A 19166-nucleotide genomic window follows, 5' to 3' on the forward strand; every position below is an offset into this window, starting at 1 on the left:
ATCAAGAGCCAGGTAAATGTTCTCAGTAACCTGAATCATTAACTAGGATGAGAAAATGTATATTAATGTGCATCCTGAGATCATGACTGGACATCTTAGCCAGGAAGGAAATCAGTGTAGCATTACCCCAATTATTTTGTTGTCAGCTGGTCTGGTGGCTAGCGTCGTGGCATGTCGCTCATTGGCTCTGTATCACGGTCAGTTACTGCTGCAGTGGGAGGTTGCAACCAACATTCTTTGGAAGCTCGAATTTCAAGTCAATGGCCCCTGTGGTGGGCTTGTTCCGTGTGAATAGGTTTCGTCTGATGAAATAATAATAAAAATAATACCTGCTGTTTTCTCAGGGAGTCCACACAGATTAAACATTCTCATTAATGATTTACTTACATTTTCTATCTGTTTATTTATTAATTTGGTAATTTATCTTTTCTTCTGATAACTGATCTCTTCTTTCTGTATTTCCTGATATTTTCTGGTACTTCTTTGAGATGAACACCATAATATTCTTTGGAACCTCGAATTTAAAGACAGTGGCCCCTGTGGTGGGCTTGTTCTGCGTGATTAGGGCTCTTCATCTTCTGAACAACAACAGCAATGACAATAATGCACACGAGCGCGTTTGCACAAACAACCAGAGAACGACGCTCTAGAATGACACGTATCTCAAGTGGCTGTGTACGTGACAGAAAATGAACAAAAATTGAATATAATAGGCCTATTTTGACTTGTGACGTGTTTAGGACTTTTGATTATATTCTTTGCTGTGCTCCAGATGCCAAAGCACTTGAGACGCGTCTTTCCTTTCTAAGGATTTCGGTTGAAACTGTATCAGAAACTTTTTAGTCAAATTGTAGGGCCCGTTGTCTTACTGGCTGCCTTTGAGGAAGAGCCCGTGCCACGTTGGTGTTTTTTGGTCGAGCTGGCGTTACGCCAGCACTGGCTCTCGCTCACAAAGCAGCCCGTGAAGCTAGCTGTGACGGCATAAGGCTGAATTGGTCTAAAACAATAGGGAGGCTGTGTGTCCGTGGATCTGAATTCTTAAATCCGTGCTCTCTCTCTCTACTCCTTTACCCTTGGCTGTCTCTCTCTACTCCTTGATCCTTGGCTGTCTCTGATCCTTGATCCTAGGCTGTCTGTCTCTACTCCTTGACCCTTGGCTGTCTCTGATCCTTGATCCTTGGCTGTCTCTCTCTACTCCTTGATCCTTGACTGTCTCTCTGCAGTCCTTGATCCTTGCCTGCTATCTCTACTCCTTGATCCTTGACTGTCTCTCTCTACTCCTTGATCCTTGCCTGCTATCTCTACTCCTTGATCTTTGCCTGCTATCTGTACTCCTTGACCCCTTACCTGGCTGCTCGCTATCTCTACCCCTCGACCTACGTTTGCCCTGCCTGACCTTCCATCAGAGCGAGTAGACGAGACACCACCTGACCTGTTCTAAACACCGCAATAATCATATCTCTTGCGAAAGGAAATGTCATCTGGAGGCCCATTTTACGAGCGAGGCCACGACACAAATTCACCGGAAGGTGGGGTGGGGGTGGGGGTGTTCTGAAAAGCATGCCCGTGAAACTTTATCAGTTAGTGTTTGTTTAGATAAACTCATTGTTTGTTGGTGGTAGGGATGATTTGGCATTTATTAGCCTGTCAGAGACTTGCTTTGGGACTATACAATAACGGATGGAAATGGGCGAAAATGCGGACTCACGAATGACGCGAAGTTGGACGACAAAGTAGGGCGAATTCTTAAGCCTTCTGGCGGCCAAGGACGCAGGATTGTATTTAGATGACTAGGGCGACTCATTTAGGACGCAGGATTGTATTTAGATGACTAGGGCGACTCATTCAGGACGCAGGATTGTATTCAGATGACTAGAGAGACTCATTCAGTCGCTCAAGGATAGAGTCAACAGCTGGAGACGATTGTTGACGAATTATTTAAAGCGAGATCTCGCTCCAAAACTAACGACTTTTAGATAATGTATCACTGGTTCGACCTGACGAAAAGCCTCATTACCTACAAAATCTCCTTACCTGCAACCTCTTCCGCTCCTTTTACTGCACCTCCGTTCATATTCTCTTTCAACCATCTACTAATGATTGTTTTGTAGTGCTGCTTCCAAAGGTTTTTCTCCTGTTACAATTTAAAGTTTTTTTTTTTTACTGTCAATTAACCTTTCAGCTGTGAATGACCTCATAGGTCCCAACGCTTATTAGCCATTGACCTAAATTCTCTATTCTATACTCTGTAATCTTACAACAAAACCATTCGCTATAGACGTTATAAATAACCTAGATACAGTAATTACCGTGTCATCACCACTGACCTAGCGTTTCAGATCTAGGCCTACAATGCTACGTGAGAGTATCGTATATTTTTCTCACTTTTGCTATCATATAAATAGCTATTTGATAAGTAGTTTCTCGCGAGTATGAGGTAAAGCCGCGGCTTTCGCGCCGTCACGCAATAATTACCGATCATTCCGCTCATAAGCAATTCCACGCGTAGACTTTCTAAGGCTAAGCAATACGAGCGTAAAATCGCTAACCATCCGGAAACTGGTTCAGATATTAGCTCAAATTTCTCGCTCCATCTAGCGGCTAAAATTCCACGCTCCGGAAAACGTAATGAAGTGGAAACTTCAGCCCCCACTTTCAGGCATCCAGAATCTCTCTCTCTCTCTCTCTCTCTCTCTCTCTCTCTCTCTCTCTCTCTCTTCAGTCTGTGGCTAAACGAAGACAGCGCACATATTACCCTTAGGTTGTCTCTCTCTCTCTCTCTCTCTCTCTCTCTCTCTCTCTTCCAGTCTGTGGCTAAACGAAGACAGCGCACATATTACCCTTAGGTTGTTTCTCTCTCTCTCTCTCTCTCTCTCTCTCTCTCTCTCTCTCTCTCTCTCTCTCTCTTCCAGTCTGTGGCTAAACGAAGACAGCGCACATATTACCCTTAGGTTGTTTCTCTCTCTCTCTCTCTCTCTCTCTCTCTCTCTCTCTCTCTCTCTCTCTCTCTCTCTAAGCCTTCTCAATTCTGTGCTCTCCAGAAATCTTGACGTAAATCTCAGCCACTTTCAGGCATCCAGAATCTCTCTCTCTCTCTCTCTCTCTCTCTCTCTCTCTCTCTCTCTCTCTCTCTCTCTCTCTCTCTCTCTAAGGCTTCTCGTAAGTTTTGAAAAGAAGTATCCTGAATGAAAGGGGGAAGAAGGTCCTTCTCAAATCGATCCCAGGGAGTTGGGAGTCGACCTTTCCAGTGCTGTTGAAAGTCCTTCTCTGTTTTCGAGGTAGCCTCGGGTGAAGGAGGGACGAAGTTGTATAAGAGAATGGCGTCTTCTTCTTCTTCTTCTTCTTCTTCTTCTTCTTCTTCTTCTTCTTATCCGAGATTCTGTAGAAATTCACCTACTTTGTTATTATTATTATTATTATTATTATTATTATTATTATTATTATTATTATTATTATAAAGGAATGACGTCCTTTTCTTTATATTCTTCTTCTTCTTCTTCTTCTTCTTCTTCTTCTTCTTCTTCTTCTTCTAGATTCTCTAAGAGTTCACCTACTTTATTATTATTATTATTATTATTATTATTATTATTATTATTATTATTACTGAATAGACTTTGGGGTTACGATAGCAAACTCTAGTGAGCCATCGCGCTGAAATTTAACAAATAATTTTCTTCGTAATTCTGTTAAATATAAAACCAAAAACCCCGTGTTGGGTGCACTGTAGGCACACTTAAGGTTCTTCGCGGCGTCCCTTCGGCCCCTAGCTGCATCCCCTTTCATTCCTTTTACTGTACCTCCGTTCATATTCTCTTTCTTCCGTCTTACTTCCCTCAAACCCTCTCCTAACAATTATTCCAACATTATTTGTCCTAAATTTTATATTCCAGTTTTAATTCCAAGACGAAAAAGGAACTAGATGTATGAAGAAATTTTATATTCCAGTTTCAATTCCAAGACGAAAAAAGGAACTGGATATTTGAAGAAATTTTATATCCCAATTTTAATTCCAAGACAAAAAAAGGAACTGGATATTTGAAGAAATTTTATATTCCAATTTTAATTCCAAGACGAAAAAGGAACTGAATATTTGACAAAATTTTATATTCCAATTTTAATTCCAAGACGAAGAAGGATCTAGATATTTGAAGAAATTTTATATTCCAGTTTCAATTCCAAGACGAAAAAGGAACTGGATATTTGAAGAAATTTTATATCCCAATTTTAATTCCAAGACAAAAAAGGAACTGGATATTTGAAGAAATTTTATATTCCAATTTTAATTCCAAGACGAAAAAGGATCTAGATATTTGAAGAAATTTTATATTCCAATTTTAAAGACAACCGGAAATGACACTGACAGCTCAAAAATGGCGATCACTTCGGGGAAATTTCAAACAAAGGTTACACGGCTCGATTTGGGAAAATTGCTGTGTCATTACATATAAATTTTGCTGCGTAAAAGATATAAACGATACAATTATTTTTTTATATATATATATTTTTTTAGAGGCGAGGAAAGTTAATATAGATGTGGTTGATTTAAAAGGTTCATTTCTTCAGCGGCAAATTCGACCAGAAATATACATATATATACGGACGTATGTATATGTGTGTATATGTGACCGTGCACGTGAAAAATATACACTCTTGTGTTTATTTCTCTTATCAAATATCCTTGTGTTTGTTTCTCTTAGCAAATATCCGCTCACCTCTTTCCCGAAGCGTCATTGCATTTAAATGAAAAATATGCACACAATCTTCGCTGATACTTCTCGTTCGTGTAACTATAACTTAATGAATTCGTTATAATGACAACATCCGTAACCTAATAGCGATCTCGATCCCTTGATCTGTAATGACAGATGTCAATCATTTTTTTATTCTACTTCCTCTTCCATTTGTATGCCAGTCTGTTCGTCTGTCCGTCACGCGGAAAATTGCAGGGCGAGAGATTCTCTCAACAGCTCACAATGCAGTTGGTGGGGAAATCTCTTCTATATAAGTTTCTACGTACTTTGAATTCTGCTATGACTGAGAGATGATATTTTGTTGTGAGTGCAAGCACAGATAGATATTTTAAAGGTGATATTATTGTTATTATTGGCGTGATTGCAAGCACGGAAGTTTTTTTTGGGGTGTATTTGGGATCGTATTTTGAAAGAGGATTGTCACTTTTGGGGATTAACTATCGTTTCCAGACGTGGTTAAAGTTAAGTATACCTTAGTTTTACCAGACCACTGAGCTGATTAACAGCTCTCCTAGGGCTGGCCCGAAGGATTAGACGCATTTTACGTGGTTAAGAACCAATTGGTTACTTAGCAACGGGACATACAGCTTATTGTGGAATCCGAACCACATTATAGCGAGAAATGAATTTCTATTACAGAAATAAATTCCTCTAACTCTTCATCAGCCGGCCGGGGGAATCGAACTCCGGCCCAGCGAGTGCCAGTCCACAGCTCTACCGACTCACCCAACGAAGAGCTTCCAGACGAGAGTAATTATATATATATATATATATATATATATATATATATATATATATATATATATATATATATATATATAATTCAGTATAGTTACACACGCCTCTTCATTGAATGATGTCCTAAAGATGTTTTCGACAAAATACGATATCTTCCCCATTATACGCCAAGTATGAATCCCCCCTATACAAAAATTGCTAACTTCGATCCAAACTACTTTCTACGAGGGATAACGTGAAGAAGACGCAGAGAAAGTACAGTACACTCCGAACAGACTTTCTAAAGAAAGTAGTCCTCAGCTGGAATGACAGTAGACGTCGAGTTCCGGCAGCGAGACGGAAGAAAAATGACTGGCACAATCAATACAACGAGAGGTCTTCTTCTTCTTCTTCTTCTCTTGGAACGAAATCAGATAAAAGAAAGTCGAGTGTTCGCTTATCTTAACTTACAGTCTTCGTAGGTGGGGGTATAGTGCGGTGCACTGTAGGCATTTTACTTAATAAAGTTCTTTCCAACGTCCAATCCTTAAGACCCTAGCTGCTGCGACACCTTCCATTCCCTTTGACTGAACCTCCGTTCATATTCTCTTTCCCCCCCATCCCACTTTCCTCAACTCTCTCTCGGCAATTGTTGCTTAGTGCAACTGCTTTGAGGCTTCCCTCCTGTTACACCTGTCATGAAACCTTTTCACTCCCAATTTCCGTTTCATCAGCGCTGAATGACCCCATCGGTCCCAGCGCTAGCTAGCTGGGCCTTTGACCTAAATTCCGTATTCTTGATGCCTCTCTTAACTGACAATAGTTCTCAGGGGAAGTGAGAGGAGTGTAAACAAAACAATTGTCAACAAATCATCTTGGAATTTCTGTTACGCGTTACTGTCAACCACGAAAGCCACTGAAGTTGCTTTAGCTTGTCATTGTCAATATTGATATTCTTTGTGGAAGGTGACGCGGTTGCTTGCGGGATTATTATGTTATTCAGACAAAGAGGGATGGTACGTGATACTATTATTATTATTATTATTATTATTATTATTATTATTATTATTATTATTATTATTATTATTATTATTATTATTTAATCAGAATAAACAGATAAACTTTATTATAGATGAACCACCCCGATACAGTTTTAATCCTATCTGATAGACTACTATTATTATTATTATTATTATTATTATTATTATTATTATTATTATTATTATTATTATTATTATTATTATTATCTAGAAGATAAACCCCTTTCAAATGGAACAAGCCCACCACAGGGGCCACTGACTTGAAATTCAGGCTTCCAAAGAATATTATGGCTTTGATTCGAAAGAAGGAACAGAAAGCAATTTGAAATACAGGAAGGAGAGATCGCTTATTAAAAAAAAAAGAAATATATATATTAACAAATTAATAAATGAATAGATAAAAATGTAAGTCAGTTACTAGAATACGAGGAGAGTTGTATTAGGGTAGACACGAATATAAGTATAAGAACGACAGTAAGAAGAAGAAGAAGAAGAAGATGATGATGATGATCATAGTTTTTGGAATTCGTGAGAATTCTTTCCAAACCGGAAGATTGTCTGCAGGAAACTGTATGTCATCACACTCTTAAATCCAAGATCATCGACGGATAGCTTGTATACAGTATAGACGCGCTAGAATCTCACGCCCGGCTGAACAAACCAATCGTTTTCAGACGAACAGTACTTTAAAAGCTCAGTCGACCTGTGTGTGTGTGTGTGTATATATATATATTATATATACTGTATATGTATATATATATATATATATATATATATATATATATATATATATATATATATATATATATATATATATATACAGATAGATAGATATGTGTATGAGTATATATTTTCTGATTACTACGTCTTTTTTCCATATTTTGCAAGTTCCAGACTCAGCTCTCTGTCTCTCTTTCTCTCTCTCTCGGCATATTTTTTGTCCGAGGTTACTGCAATGGCAGAATAAAAAATTACATTGAATGAATTAAGTTTTCTGCGGACGCGAAAACCAAATAGTAGTTTCATCTGGCTTGTTTTAACCGCTACAAGCTAGCCGAACCAACGTCAGAATTGGTATGACTGTTTTGTTTTAAGCTGCATAGAATTATCATCCACACTTTCAGTGTTTATACAGCAGCCTTTGCTGTGCATTTAAATACTGCATAGTCAGGTAGGATCTGTTTAAGTAAATTCTGTCAACAAAATAAGTACATATCAGTAAGTTGTTCTATGTCAATCTTTCGATTTTGCTAATACATTTTCATCAGAGCCCCCCCCCCCAATACTTCTTGATTATTGAGAATCTGCGTAAATCATTTCTATAAATAATTTCTATCAGCAAAATAAATACATATCAATAAGTTGTTCTAAGCCAGTCTTTCGACATTTTCACCAGAGAGGTCACCCCGCACAAAAATAAAACCGCCACAGTCTAGAGTCTAGACAATTGTTGACAACAGTGTCCTTCTGGAAGGCTAACTGACACAGCTCTTCGCTCAGCTTGTCAAATACACCAACAAGGAACAACACTCTACGATTCCATTCATCATTTTGACTCTGAATGGATGGAAATCCGCATTGGTCTCTCTTCTCCTGAATTGATGCATTCGATAGTCGGTTTCAGTTCGGGATACCACAGAGGCGTTTGGCAATGTTCCTGCTAAGTACCCTTTTTAGTAAGCGTTGTTTTGGCCTTTCTACAAATTCACGCCACATTGCTACACCTGTTTCAGGAACAATTACGAATCCATGTATTACAGGCTATTGTTGTACTTTAGGTACTATGATTAACTGAAGTAATAGATTATAGACTCCCACATTACGAGCAAATGTTCAGGTCTTTTTTCATTAACACTTTGTCGCATTTTGAAGGCGACGTATTCAAAGTTTGAAAGTTATACGAGACAGAATCTGCTAGGCTTCAAAGCAGTGATTATCCTAGCACACGCTGATATCAGCACAATAGCACACTCTCTTATTGATATCAGAAAGTGCTCTCTTTATTTCGTTATTTTATCAAAGAATCAATAAGATTCCAGTCCTAAATCACCAAGAAATGAATAAATAATTCATTTCTGGATTATGTAGCGTGACCATGAAATATCATTATTTTCCCTTCGACTTACAAACATTAACAAAGTTATAAATTCTTCTTCTTCTTCCAGGAAGACTCAGGAGCCGGGAGCCGGGAACCACGACCGTTGGCTTTCGAACTCGTCAAGATCATCTACTTAAAACGAGAAAGGGAAGACATTCACTACCTTAGGAAGAAAGAATATAAGCCTTTGTATTCGAAAAAATCATAGTGAAGTCGTAAGATAAATTCATATTAGCTTTTATATAATCGTCCTCATCTGCACCAACACCACCAACCAAAAATGTCGATCGACGTCAACGAACTGGTCCAGCGGTTCAGCTGGGCCGATTATCTCGTCTTTGTTGCTATGCTGCTCGTCTCGGCCGTGATAGGAATCTTCTACGGCTTCTGCGGGAAGAAGGAAAACGATACGAAGGAGTTCCTCATGGCTGGGAAGTCCATGACGACTTTCCCGGTGGCTATGTCGCTGATTGCCAGGTGAGTGATGTCATTCAGTCCACTGGGACTAGGTGTAGGAAGCCAGGGTCACCGCATTGACTGGCTGTGGTGAGGTGGTTGGTATACAGGTTCCTTGTGGTTGATGTGGGGTGGTACTCTAACTTTCCCAGTGGCTATGTCACTCATTGCCAGGTGAGTGATGTCATTCATTTCACTGGGACTAGGTGTAGGAAGCCAGGGTCACCGAAGTGACTGGCTGTCATGGGGTTGGACAAGGTTGGTATACAGGGCCCTTGGTGTTTGATGTGGGATGTTATTCCAACCTCCATGTTGCTAGTGTTGGATAGAAGTGGGTGAGTATGTAATACCGGAGGAAAAGGAGAAATATGGAGCAAACTCAATAAAGTCGAGATGATAATGATAATGATGATGAGTATATATAAATACCAGCAATTCAAGACTTGGACAGCAGCCTCAAGGGAAGAAAGAACGGCGGTTTTAAAAACGTTCTTTTAGCAGATTATAATTAGACTGAAGATATGTTATTTTCAAACCATTTCGTTCTTAGTTTGTGAGAAATCTTCCCTTCAAAATGAAATTAGACTGACATAAGTAAATAACTGTTAAAGACATTGTTCTGCTTTACAATATATCATTATAGTTATTATATCTAGTTAGCATGCATTCTTACAGAATGCGCTGGAATGCTATCCCCTTCCACAAAGGTCTCTGTAAATACATATGTACATACTTTACATAATAAACAAGCTTAGTAAATGAATACAATAATGCTCTTAACATCACAACACTCATGGCTTTCAACTCCTTTCCCCTACAGCTTCATGTCAGCCATTACTCTCCTGGGAACGCCTTCGGAGGTGTACCAGTTCGGCTTCCTGTACTGGCTGGTCGGGTTCTCTTACTTCCTCGTTATGCCAGCTGCTGCTTACTTGTATTTCCCGGTCTTCCATGAAATTCAGGTACGTAGATTCAGCGTTGCAGCGCTGAATTGTGTGTGGTTTTAAGTCGTCTTTCTAAGCTGCCAATCTCGGATGAAAGATATGGGTCTAGGCCAATAGGTAAAGCCTGAGAGAGCTCTCAAGCGCTTAGGCCTACAAGACAGTGCGCTAAACTAGGGCACAAGAACCAGGATGTTGTTTTTAGTTATCCTCTTGTACTAGAAGACTATTTACTATGCCAATCTCGGATGAAAGATGAGGGTCTAGACCAATAGAACTAGCTTGCAACTTGCAACAAAGCGCAAAGCGTTGATCTAAAAGACAGTACGCCTCGTACTAAAAAGAGTTTACTTCTTTAACCATAACTCTTCTCAATACCCAGGCGATTAAGCTTGTAGATTAAGCCTTTGGATTAAGCCTTTTACAAATCTGTACAACTCCAGACTTTGAAACAGATATGACTGTCGTATTCAGGTAGCTTCTTATAATAATTCCAAAATGTGTCATTTTCCCCACAGGTGACCTCCGCCTACGAATACTTGGAAATGAGATTCAGTCGTCCCGTGAGGTGGTTGGGATCTGCTACGTTTATTCTGCAGGTAAGACTCTCTCTCTCTCTCTCTCTCTCTCTCTCTCTCTCTCTCTCTCTCTCTCTCTCTCTCTCCACATATCGTCAAGTTCCTACGACAGAGGTATGGCTGACGCTTTTCCACAGTTTTCATGAAAAATGTACTGTATTGTTGATATAAAAAAATTGTATTGTTCTTTCACTCTTAAGAATATATTGTTCTAGTTTTACTCTGAAAATGATATTGTTCTCATTTCATTCCTAAGAATATATTGTTCTAGTTATTAAGAACGATTTTCTTTTTGTTTATTCTAAAGACAATGTCAGTTTGTCACAGAAACATCATTATATGATTTTTCCAGAAATATCAGTCCTTTTGCCTCACCATATGGGGTAGTGCCATCATTGCACCTCACGCGGAGCACTGTAGGCATTAATTAATGGAACTACTACTATCAGTAGCAGAAAGTTTATGCTAACAATATTATAATTAATATTAAAATTTATTTTACCCTTTGGATTATATTTGCAACTTTCCGCAGAGCAGTTAGAACAAGCTCAATTTTATATATATATTGATTTTTTTTATTATACGGTACTCTGACTACTGCAGACGACATAAATGAATACTCTGATTGTTGCAGACAGCATGTATGAATACTGACTGCTGCAGACAGCGTATATGAATACTCTGACTGCTGCAGACAGCATTTATAAATACTCTGACTGCTGCAGACAGCATATATGAATACTCTGACTGCTGCAGACAGAATTTATAAATACTCTGACTGCTGCAGACAGTATTTATACAGAAAAAATACTCTGACTACTGTAGACAGAATTTATAAATACTTTGACTGCTGCAGACAGGATTTATACAGAAAATACTCTGACTGCTGTAGACAGCATTTATAAATACTCTGACTGCTGCAGACAGGATTTATACAGAAAATACTCTGACTGCTGTAGACAGCATTTATAAATACTCTGACTGCTGCAAACAGTATTTATACAGAAAATACTCTGACTGCTGTAGACAGCATTTATAAATACTCTGACTGCTGCAAACAGTATTTATACAGAAAATACTCTGACTGCTGTAGACAGCATTTATAAATACTCTGACTGCTGCAGACAGTATTTATACAGAAAATACTCTGACTGCTGTAGACAGCAATTATAAATACTCTGACTGCTGCAGACAGGATTTATAAATACCCTGACTGCTGCAGACAGCATGTATAAATACATGAAATATGTCAGAACTTACTGTACTGTATTAATGGTCCCTCCATTTTCTGTACGTATGACGTGACCTATTTATGATACTTTTTGTTGTCTTTTTGTCAGATGTGTCTCTACATGGCTATTGTGGTCTATGCCCCTGCTCTGGCCTTAGCCCAGGTCACTGGTCTGAACGTCTACCTGTCAGTCAGTCTGATCTGCTTCGTGTGCATTTTCTACACCACTCTGGGAGGCATGAAGGCTGTGCTGTGGACTGATGCCTTGCAGGTAAGGGTTGACTGGGTTAGTTTGTTGTGTTTTTTGAGGATCTCTCTCTCTCTCTCTCTCTCTCTCTCTCTCTCTCTCTCTCTCTCTCTCTCTCTCACAGTAATAATAATGATATAATAAAAATAATAATGATAATAACAGTAGCTCAGAGAAGCAACACACTGTATCTCCAGTAATAATAACAACTCAGAGAAGCAACACTGCATCTCCAGTCCCTACCCAAACGTAACGCTTCCCCCTAAACCCCTGCAGATGGTCATCATGTACGCCAGCATGCTCTTCGTCATCATCAAGGGCGCCGTTGACGTGGGAGGCTTCGAATACGTCTGGCAGAAGAACGTCGAAGGCGACAGGGCAGAGCTCATTAGCTTCGACCCAAACCCCACCACTAGACACACCTTCTGGACTCTGATCATCGGTGGCTACTTCACTTGGGTGACCATCTATGGCGTCAACCAGGCTCAGGTATATCTAGTTTTATCTTTTTTTAGTTTTTGTTGGCTGGTGCCATTTTTGGCTGGTGTATTCCTACAGGGTATATATAAAATACACAGGTGTACCAAACTCTCATGCCAATTTTACACAGATGTACCAGACTTTGGTGCCATTTTTACACAGGGGTACCAAACTTTGGTGTCATTTTTACACAATTGTACCAAACTTTGGTGTCATTTTTACACAGGTGTACCAAACTTTGGTGTCATTTTTACACAGGTGTACCAAACTTTGGTGTCATTTTTACACAGGTGTACCAAACTTTGGTGTCACTTTTACACAGTTGTACCAAAGTTTGGTGCCAATTTTACACAGTTGTACCAAAGTTTGGTGCCATTTTTACACAGATGTACCAAAATGTGATGCCATTTTTACACAGATGTACCAAACTGTGATGCCATTTTTACACAGTTGTATCAAACTGTGATGCCATTTTTACACAGATGTATCAAACTGTGACGCCATTTTTACACAGATGTACCAGATTTTGATGCCATTTTTACACTGGTTTACCAAACCTGGATACATAAGTGCCCCATTTGTTGACAATTTTTACCAAACTGGTGCCCTGGATGATCCACCATATCCTACAGCTTCATAACTCTCTTTTAATAATCCCTAAATTGATTATTTCAGGTACAAAGATACCTCTGCGTCAAGGAAAAATACATGGCTATCCGAGCCCTCTGGATAAACCTGGCAGGACTCTTCATCCTCATGATCAGCTGCGCCTTCGGAGGGATGGTAGTTTACGCCAAATACTGGGACTGTGACCCAATAGCCTCTGGGACTGTCACCAAAGGAGATCAGCTGTTCCCTCTGTTCGTCATGGACACTCTTGGAACCTGGATGGGTCTTCCTGGACTGTTCGTCTCTGGAATCTTCTCTGGAGCTCTGAGGTGAGATGCTTGTGATCATTTTGAAAAAACACATACACAATATATATATATATACAAATTTCTGAGTCTAAAAATAATTTGGTTGGGAAAATGATTTTGTAGGCCTATAAACTGATCTATAGGGTACCCATTCAAAAATGTTCTTGGGGTAAAAATAGACTGACGAACAAAGCGCAGTTGTAAACAGTATTCCGAGCATGACAATAAATATCTGGGTGTTGAAGGCAGTGAAGACTGGGGCCCCTGAATTATCAGCAAAAACATGAAGAAGAACTAAAAGGTTTAGAAGCCTGAGGAACAAGAACAGACCGTACCAACACTAACAGAAGAAATGGGATGTTTTGCACCAACACTAACAAAAGAAATGCAGTTTACATTGTAAAGCTACAGTAGTTAAGGCCATATTTTTCAAATCAGTCACCAAATCATTCGAAGTAGCTTGACAACCTCTGACAGTTTGCTGTTCACTCTGAATCGTCAAGGAAACTAACTTTATGTCCTAATTTCTTGACAGCACCGTGTCTTCCGGCATGAACTCGCTAGCTGCCATCGTCTTGGAGGACTTCATAAAAGCTGGCTGCTACCCGAACATCTCTGAGAAGAAAGCCACGTGGACTACCAAGGGCTTGTCTCTCTTCTTCGGTCTTTTGACATTTGCCCTCGTTTTCGTCGCAGAGCAGCTGGGAAATGTCCTGTCTGTGAGTAGACAACCATGTCCACTAAATGAATATGAAAAATATTATGTATGTCAAGGAATTTAAGCCGCAAATATCACTTGCAATCTCTCCCTTCTCTTCAAAACCTGGTCTGTATAGGTGCACTGACCAGATACACCTCGACTTGGGGTGTAAGTTATTCCCCCAAGGTGTAGTGAATTCGGTATTAAGTGATGTTTGCGTCTTGATGTTTGTAAGTATAAAAAGAAGCGTGTGTGTATAAGTGACGAAACGCCATATATATTTAAATAAATATATATATGTAAGTAGCCAGGGCGTTTATTCAGAAATATTTTCCTATCTCCTTCAGGCTGCGCTGGGCATCTTTGGAATGGTCGGTGGTCCTCTCCTAGGTGTCTTCACCCTGGGCATGTTCTTCCCGTGGGCCAATTCGAAAGTAAGTATGCACCTGTCGTTTTCAGTGATGATACCCATTCTTAACGGCTTTTCTGAAGTATTTTTGAGTAGAAACTCTCAAGTTATCGCCGTCGTAACTGTCAGAACTTGTATTTTCGTTCAAGTAATCACTAGGCCTACACCGTAGTACCGTAGTCACATTTCTTGCGTTCTTCCTCCACAGGGAGCATTCTTCGGCCTGTGGGTGAGTCTGTTCTTCACCCTGTGGATTGGCGTGGGCCACCAGGTCTCAAAACACAATGGCCTCATCGATCAGCCTATGAAACCGACCAGCATAGCGGGATGTAACTTCAACGGGTCCATTACATCATTCACCTCTGCACTGACGCCCTCTGCTCTCACCGTTGAGTCTCTGATTTCAGAAGAACCGTAAGTATCTTGAAGGCAGGTCAAAAAGTCACAGAATAAAAGCTACAGGGGAAAAAAGTCACATTAATCTTTCCTAGAGAGTGACCCCCCAAGGGTTTTAGCCCGGTATGTAGGCCTATCTACTTTTGCGACGTGTTCAGTACAAGCCCGTCCGGGATTATCTTAAAAACTTAAACACAAGACTGTAAATATCATAAAGATAATGACCCTCAAGATTTATCGTAAATTTTTCCCTGTGACTTCATTACCGGCTACTATAAATTAATGTGACTTTTTTCTGAGCCTTTTTTTTATAGCCACAACTGTGACTTTATTGAAAAAAAAATCTATTCTCTGACCCTCCAGTTTTTCGTTTTTACTCAAGAAAAATCAAGTGGCTACTCCTTATATTAATTACTCTTTGTGAATGAAACTAATATGGTGAAAAAGGCTTTGTAATGTAATGGCTCTCGAACAATTATGCCGTACTTTTATAAAGATATCATTGCTTGCGAAAATCAGCATTTATATATACATATATAATATATATACATACATTATTTATAATATAAACTACGTATATATATATACAGTATATAGGCCTATATATATATATATATATATATATATATATATATATATATATATATATATAGCATAGTATACAGGCCTATGCATATACATATACAAACGTGGTATGAAGGTACTAAACTCTCCCTTTCTCTCTTTTTTTTTCGCAAAGTGTGCAACAGGAGGAAGCCCTGGCCATTTACAGGCTTTCGTACATGTGGTACTCCGCAACTGGCTGCTTCACCGTCATCGTCGTAGGAATGATCATCTCCCTGATAACTGGGACACAAAACGTTCGTAAACTCGACCCTAGACTCGTATCCCCTGGCGTCTTTTGGTTCAAGAGATTCATACCTAAAATTGACGGCCTAGGAGAAGATTACGTAAGTCTCTCTCTCTCTCTCTCTCTCTCTCTCTCTCTCTCTCTCTCTCTCTCTCTCTCTCTCTCTCTCTCTCTCGTTTTAATTTTTATAGTCGGCCATTTTTGTGGGTCTTTCGCCCTCTCTACTTTTTCATTTTATGTTTTTATTCTTTTTGTAGGTCTCTCTCTCTCTCTCTCTCTCTCTCTCTCTCTCTCTCTCTCTCTCTCTCTCTCTCTCTCTCTCTCTCTCTCTTCATATTGCTATACCTCCTCAACGTATGCAATCAAAGATTTAGACCTATGTCGTAAATGAGGTGACATGAATATTGGAAAACATCCGCTTATTCACAATGTCTAACGAAATAGGGGCCGCGGGGACGCTGCAAAGAACCTCAAGTAATGTCCCACCGAGGGCACTAGCCCCCCTACGAGGACCACATACTGATAAATGTCTTTATTTTCCAGGAAGACGAAGTCGTCCTCAGCGACACCAAGATCTCCGCTCCAGTCGGCAACCAGAACCTCGGGTTCGAGTCGGACAAACCGAACGGTTACACCGTCGAGAAAGAGAGTTCGAAATTATAAGATACTCTTCTTACTTTTTATGGCATTTTAATTTCATTCACTTCTCTCTTTTTTTTATGTAACACGACACAGACAACATTTTTAAAGCCGTTTTAATTTAGAGTATAAATGCTTTAGGACGTTTCCATGTAGCGTAACACTTTCCTGTCAGGCTGTGGGAGTTCCTATGTACTTCATTTTAATGCATTTTCCGTTTCAGTGTTATATTTAGATTCCTTGATATAACTTCCATTATCGTCATTGTACAGAAGAATTATTTTGTGTTTGGCATTTTGGATACAATGCTGTAGTAGTTCCTGTCTTTTTTTTTTTTTTTATTATATGCTTTAATCTGACAACGATTTGTGCTCCAAATATCTAAATCTGACCTCCGAGAGAATTGAAATTGAGCTCCGGACATAAAAAAAATTGGCTTCTAATCATTATAAAAGACTTGTAATATAAAATTTACAAACTCGCGTCCGTATATCGTTGATACTTACCGCAGTTCCGAAGGGAATGTCTTAATTGAGGCGAAAGGAGTGGAATTATTGACCTGTGATAGGCCTAGACCTAATCAGTGCTCACTAGTGACAAAATCTCCTAAGCTTGACCGCGGAAGGACGATTTTTTTTTTTTTTTAGTTTAAATCAATCAAATAAGAACAAACTCATTCGTGCGGGTTTTAGATTTATCCACGAGGGTATCTGTGATAGACTCCAATACCTGTTCTCTTGCCAGAAAGGTGAATTAAATAGCTCTTAAGGACACTGTACATTTTCCTTAATCTCTTCTGGGTTGATTCGAAACCAGTTCTGGTTGGGAGGGGGGTTGTTTTCAGGTGCGTGAGAAGATGTTATCGAAAATAACTTATTTATTTAGCTACAAAATCTACAAAAATGTTTATCTGCTTTGATATATTTATGTATTTACACGAAGACATATTGATGCTGACATTCCGATGGTATTACATGTGAAATACTGTATACAGATTTTATTCAAATAGTACTCGTTTTTTATTTTCCCTGATTCTTGGACCTTAAAAACCCGTTGTGCGAAGCGAACTTCTGATAAATTACTCGAAGTTCGCCTCCCCTGTAACTTCAAGATGGCAATTCTCTACTTTCCTCTGCATTTTACTGATTATCTAACTTACTTTTCACTTTAAACCGGAAATCCAGCAACATAGGCCTACTTTTCACCCTGTGACCAAACTTGGATTCCAAGACAACAATGCTCGTCTTGTCCTCCTAAGGATTAAAGTAAAAAGGAAAAAAAAATTAAACGTAGGCAAAAGCAGAAAGAGAGAGGACACTTCATCACCTGGCTCTAAAAAGGAGATTGTGATCAAATATGTTGTATCACCGAAATCTCAAAAACGGTCTAAAAGATCTCTTCTAATATTGTTTACATTTGACTCTAATGGACTGAAAAATTAAACACTAATATTACTATGGTTAGCTAATATTTATATACAATTTCGTACACGCTAGAATATTCCTGACGGCTAGCAATGGTTGTTGAAGCTCATTAAAAAGGTATTCAGTCAATTTGTGGCTGATTACCCACAATTCACCTGTCGAGTGTCAACAAACCCTCAGTACGTCTTCGGACATTGTATTGAGTGGGTGGATTGATGTCAACTGCTGACTTATGGTGCTGTGGCTATTGTTCTCTTCAGTAAGTATTTTGCTGATTAGTTATTTCCTTGAATTTTGACTGCATATGAATGGCTCTTGAACTGATAACCATTCTGTTGTAGTTATGACCATACATTGTACAGATGATGTCAGCTAAATAGTGTATGGTTGGCTTAATTATATATATACATATATAATGTTGGGGCACAGTTTGCCTCCTATGCAATCATGGCTGAATATCAGTGTAAATTCGGCTCTATAATAATTTTGTGGCACAAATTCACGATTTTAAATGTAGCGTTCTCTTTGTGTTGTCGTCGCTTGCTATTTTTATTTTATTTTCCATTATTCTCGTTCACTGGTACTTGCTTTTAATTCTTATATCATCCTACAGTATTATTTGTTGTACAATTTGATGTCATTGAGCGCTGAAAGAGAAATTGGGAGTAAAAGGTTTGAAAGGTGTAACAGGAGGAAAATCTCGCAGTTGCACTATGCAACAGTTGTTAGGGGAGGGTTGAAAGCAAGATGGAAGAAATGGACCATGGACGGAGGTGCAATTAAAGGAATGAAAGGTGTTGCAGCCAGGGGCCGAAGGAACGCCGCAAAGAACATTAAATCTACAGTGCACTGCGTGAGGTTCCCTGACGGGGATAGCGCCCTACAGGGGATTTTATTTTATTTTGATTCTATAGTGTTTTTTTTGGGGGGTGGGCGTTAGTTTTGGGCTTCCTTTGACAGACGAAAAAAACTGCATTGTGGTTATTAAGATTAATTTGGCAGTTATATGATTTTTTGGTCAATTCCATGACCTTCCATATGTGATAGTATTTCATACGGTTTTGAGTCTAATGCTATATATTTCGATTTGATTTCCTTCAACTGATCAGTTCCAATAATGTTTTTTCTTGTATTTATGCTTAGTTCGATCACTCATTTGTTTATTTTGATTTTTTTACCTTTCGGGCTATGGCTTTGTAGATTTTTTTTTTCTAGATAATAAAGCCTTTTCTTTTTAAGGACATTCCAGTTCTGTCATGAAGTAATTTTTAAATCTGCGTTGCGTAAAAGAT

At 39.1% G+C, this 19166-nt stretch overlaps 2 protein-coding genes across 2 annotated transcripts in view; both read left to right on the top strand.

Annotated features, from left to right (window-relative positions):
* Positions 1 to 17461, top strand: part of LOC136846766 (sodium-coupled monocarboxylate transporter 1-like) — a 56266-nt gene extending 38805 nt beyond the window's left edge. Inside the window, exons 2-12 of the mRNA XM_067117988.1 lie at positions 8674 to 9083; positions 9883 to 10024; positions 10522 to 10602; positions 11922 to 12083; positions 12336 to 12548; positions 13215 to 13477; positions 13992 to 14175; positions 14504 to 14590; positions 14774 to 14979; positions 15701 to 15911; positions 16355 to 17461. Of these exons, the coding sequence (XP_066974089.1) occupies positions 8887 to 9083; positions 9883 to 10024; positions 10522 to 10602; positions 11922 to 12083; positions 12336 to 12548; positions 13215 to 13477; positions 13992 to 14175; positions 14504 to 14590; positions 14774 to 14979; positions 15701 to 15911; positions 16355 to 16474 (1866 nt within the window). The 5' untranslated portion in view covers positions 8674 to 8886 and the 3' untranslated portion in view covers positions 16475 to 17461. The remainder of the gene's footprint in view (positions 1 to 8673; positions 9084 to 9882; positions 10025 to 10521; positions 10603 to 11921; positions 12084 to 12335; positions 12549 to 13214; positions 13478 to 13991; positions 14176 to 14503; positions 14591 to 14773; positions 14980 to 15700; positions 15912 to 16354) is intronic.
* Positions 17462 to 18052: 591 nt separating this feature from the next.
* LOC136846765 (maternal embryonic leucine zipper kinase-like) overlaps positions 18053 to 19166 on the top strand; it is a 28264-nt gene continuing 27150 nt past the window's right edge. The window contains exon 1 of the mRNA XM_067117986.1: positions 18053 to 18133. The gene's annotated coding sequence lies outside the window, so the exon portion shown is untranslated. The remainder of the gene's footprint in view (positions 18134 to 19166) is intronic.

Source organism: Macrobrachium rosenbergii, chromosome 15 (assembly GCF_040412425.1).
Source record: "Macrobrachium rosenbergii isolate ZJJX-2024 chromosome 15, ASM4041242v1, whole genome shotgun sequence".
Taxonomy (NCBI): Eukaryota; Metazoa; Arthropoda; class Malacostraca; order Decapoda; family Palaemonidae; genus Macrobrachium; species Macrobrachium rosenbergii.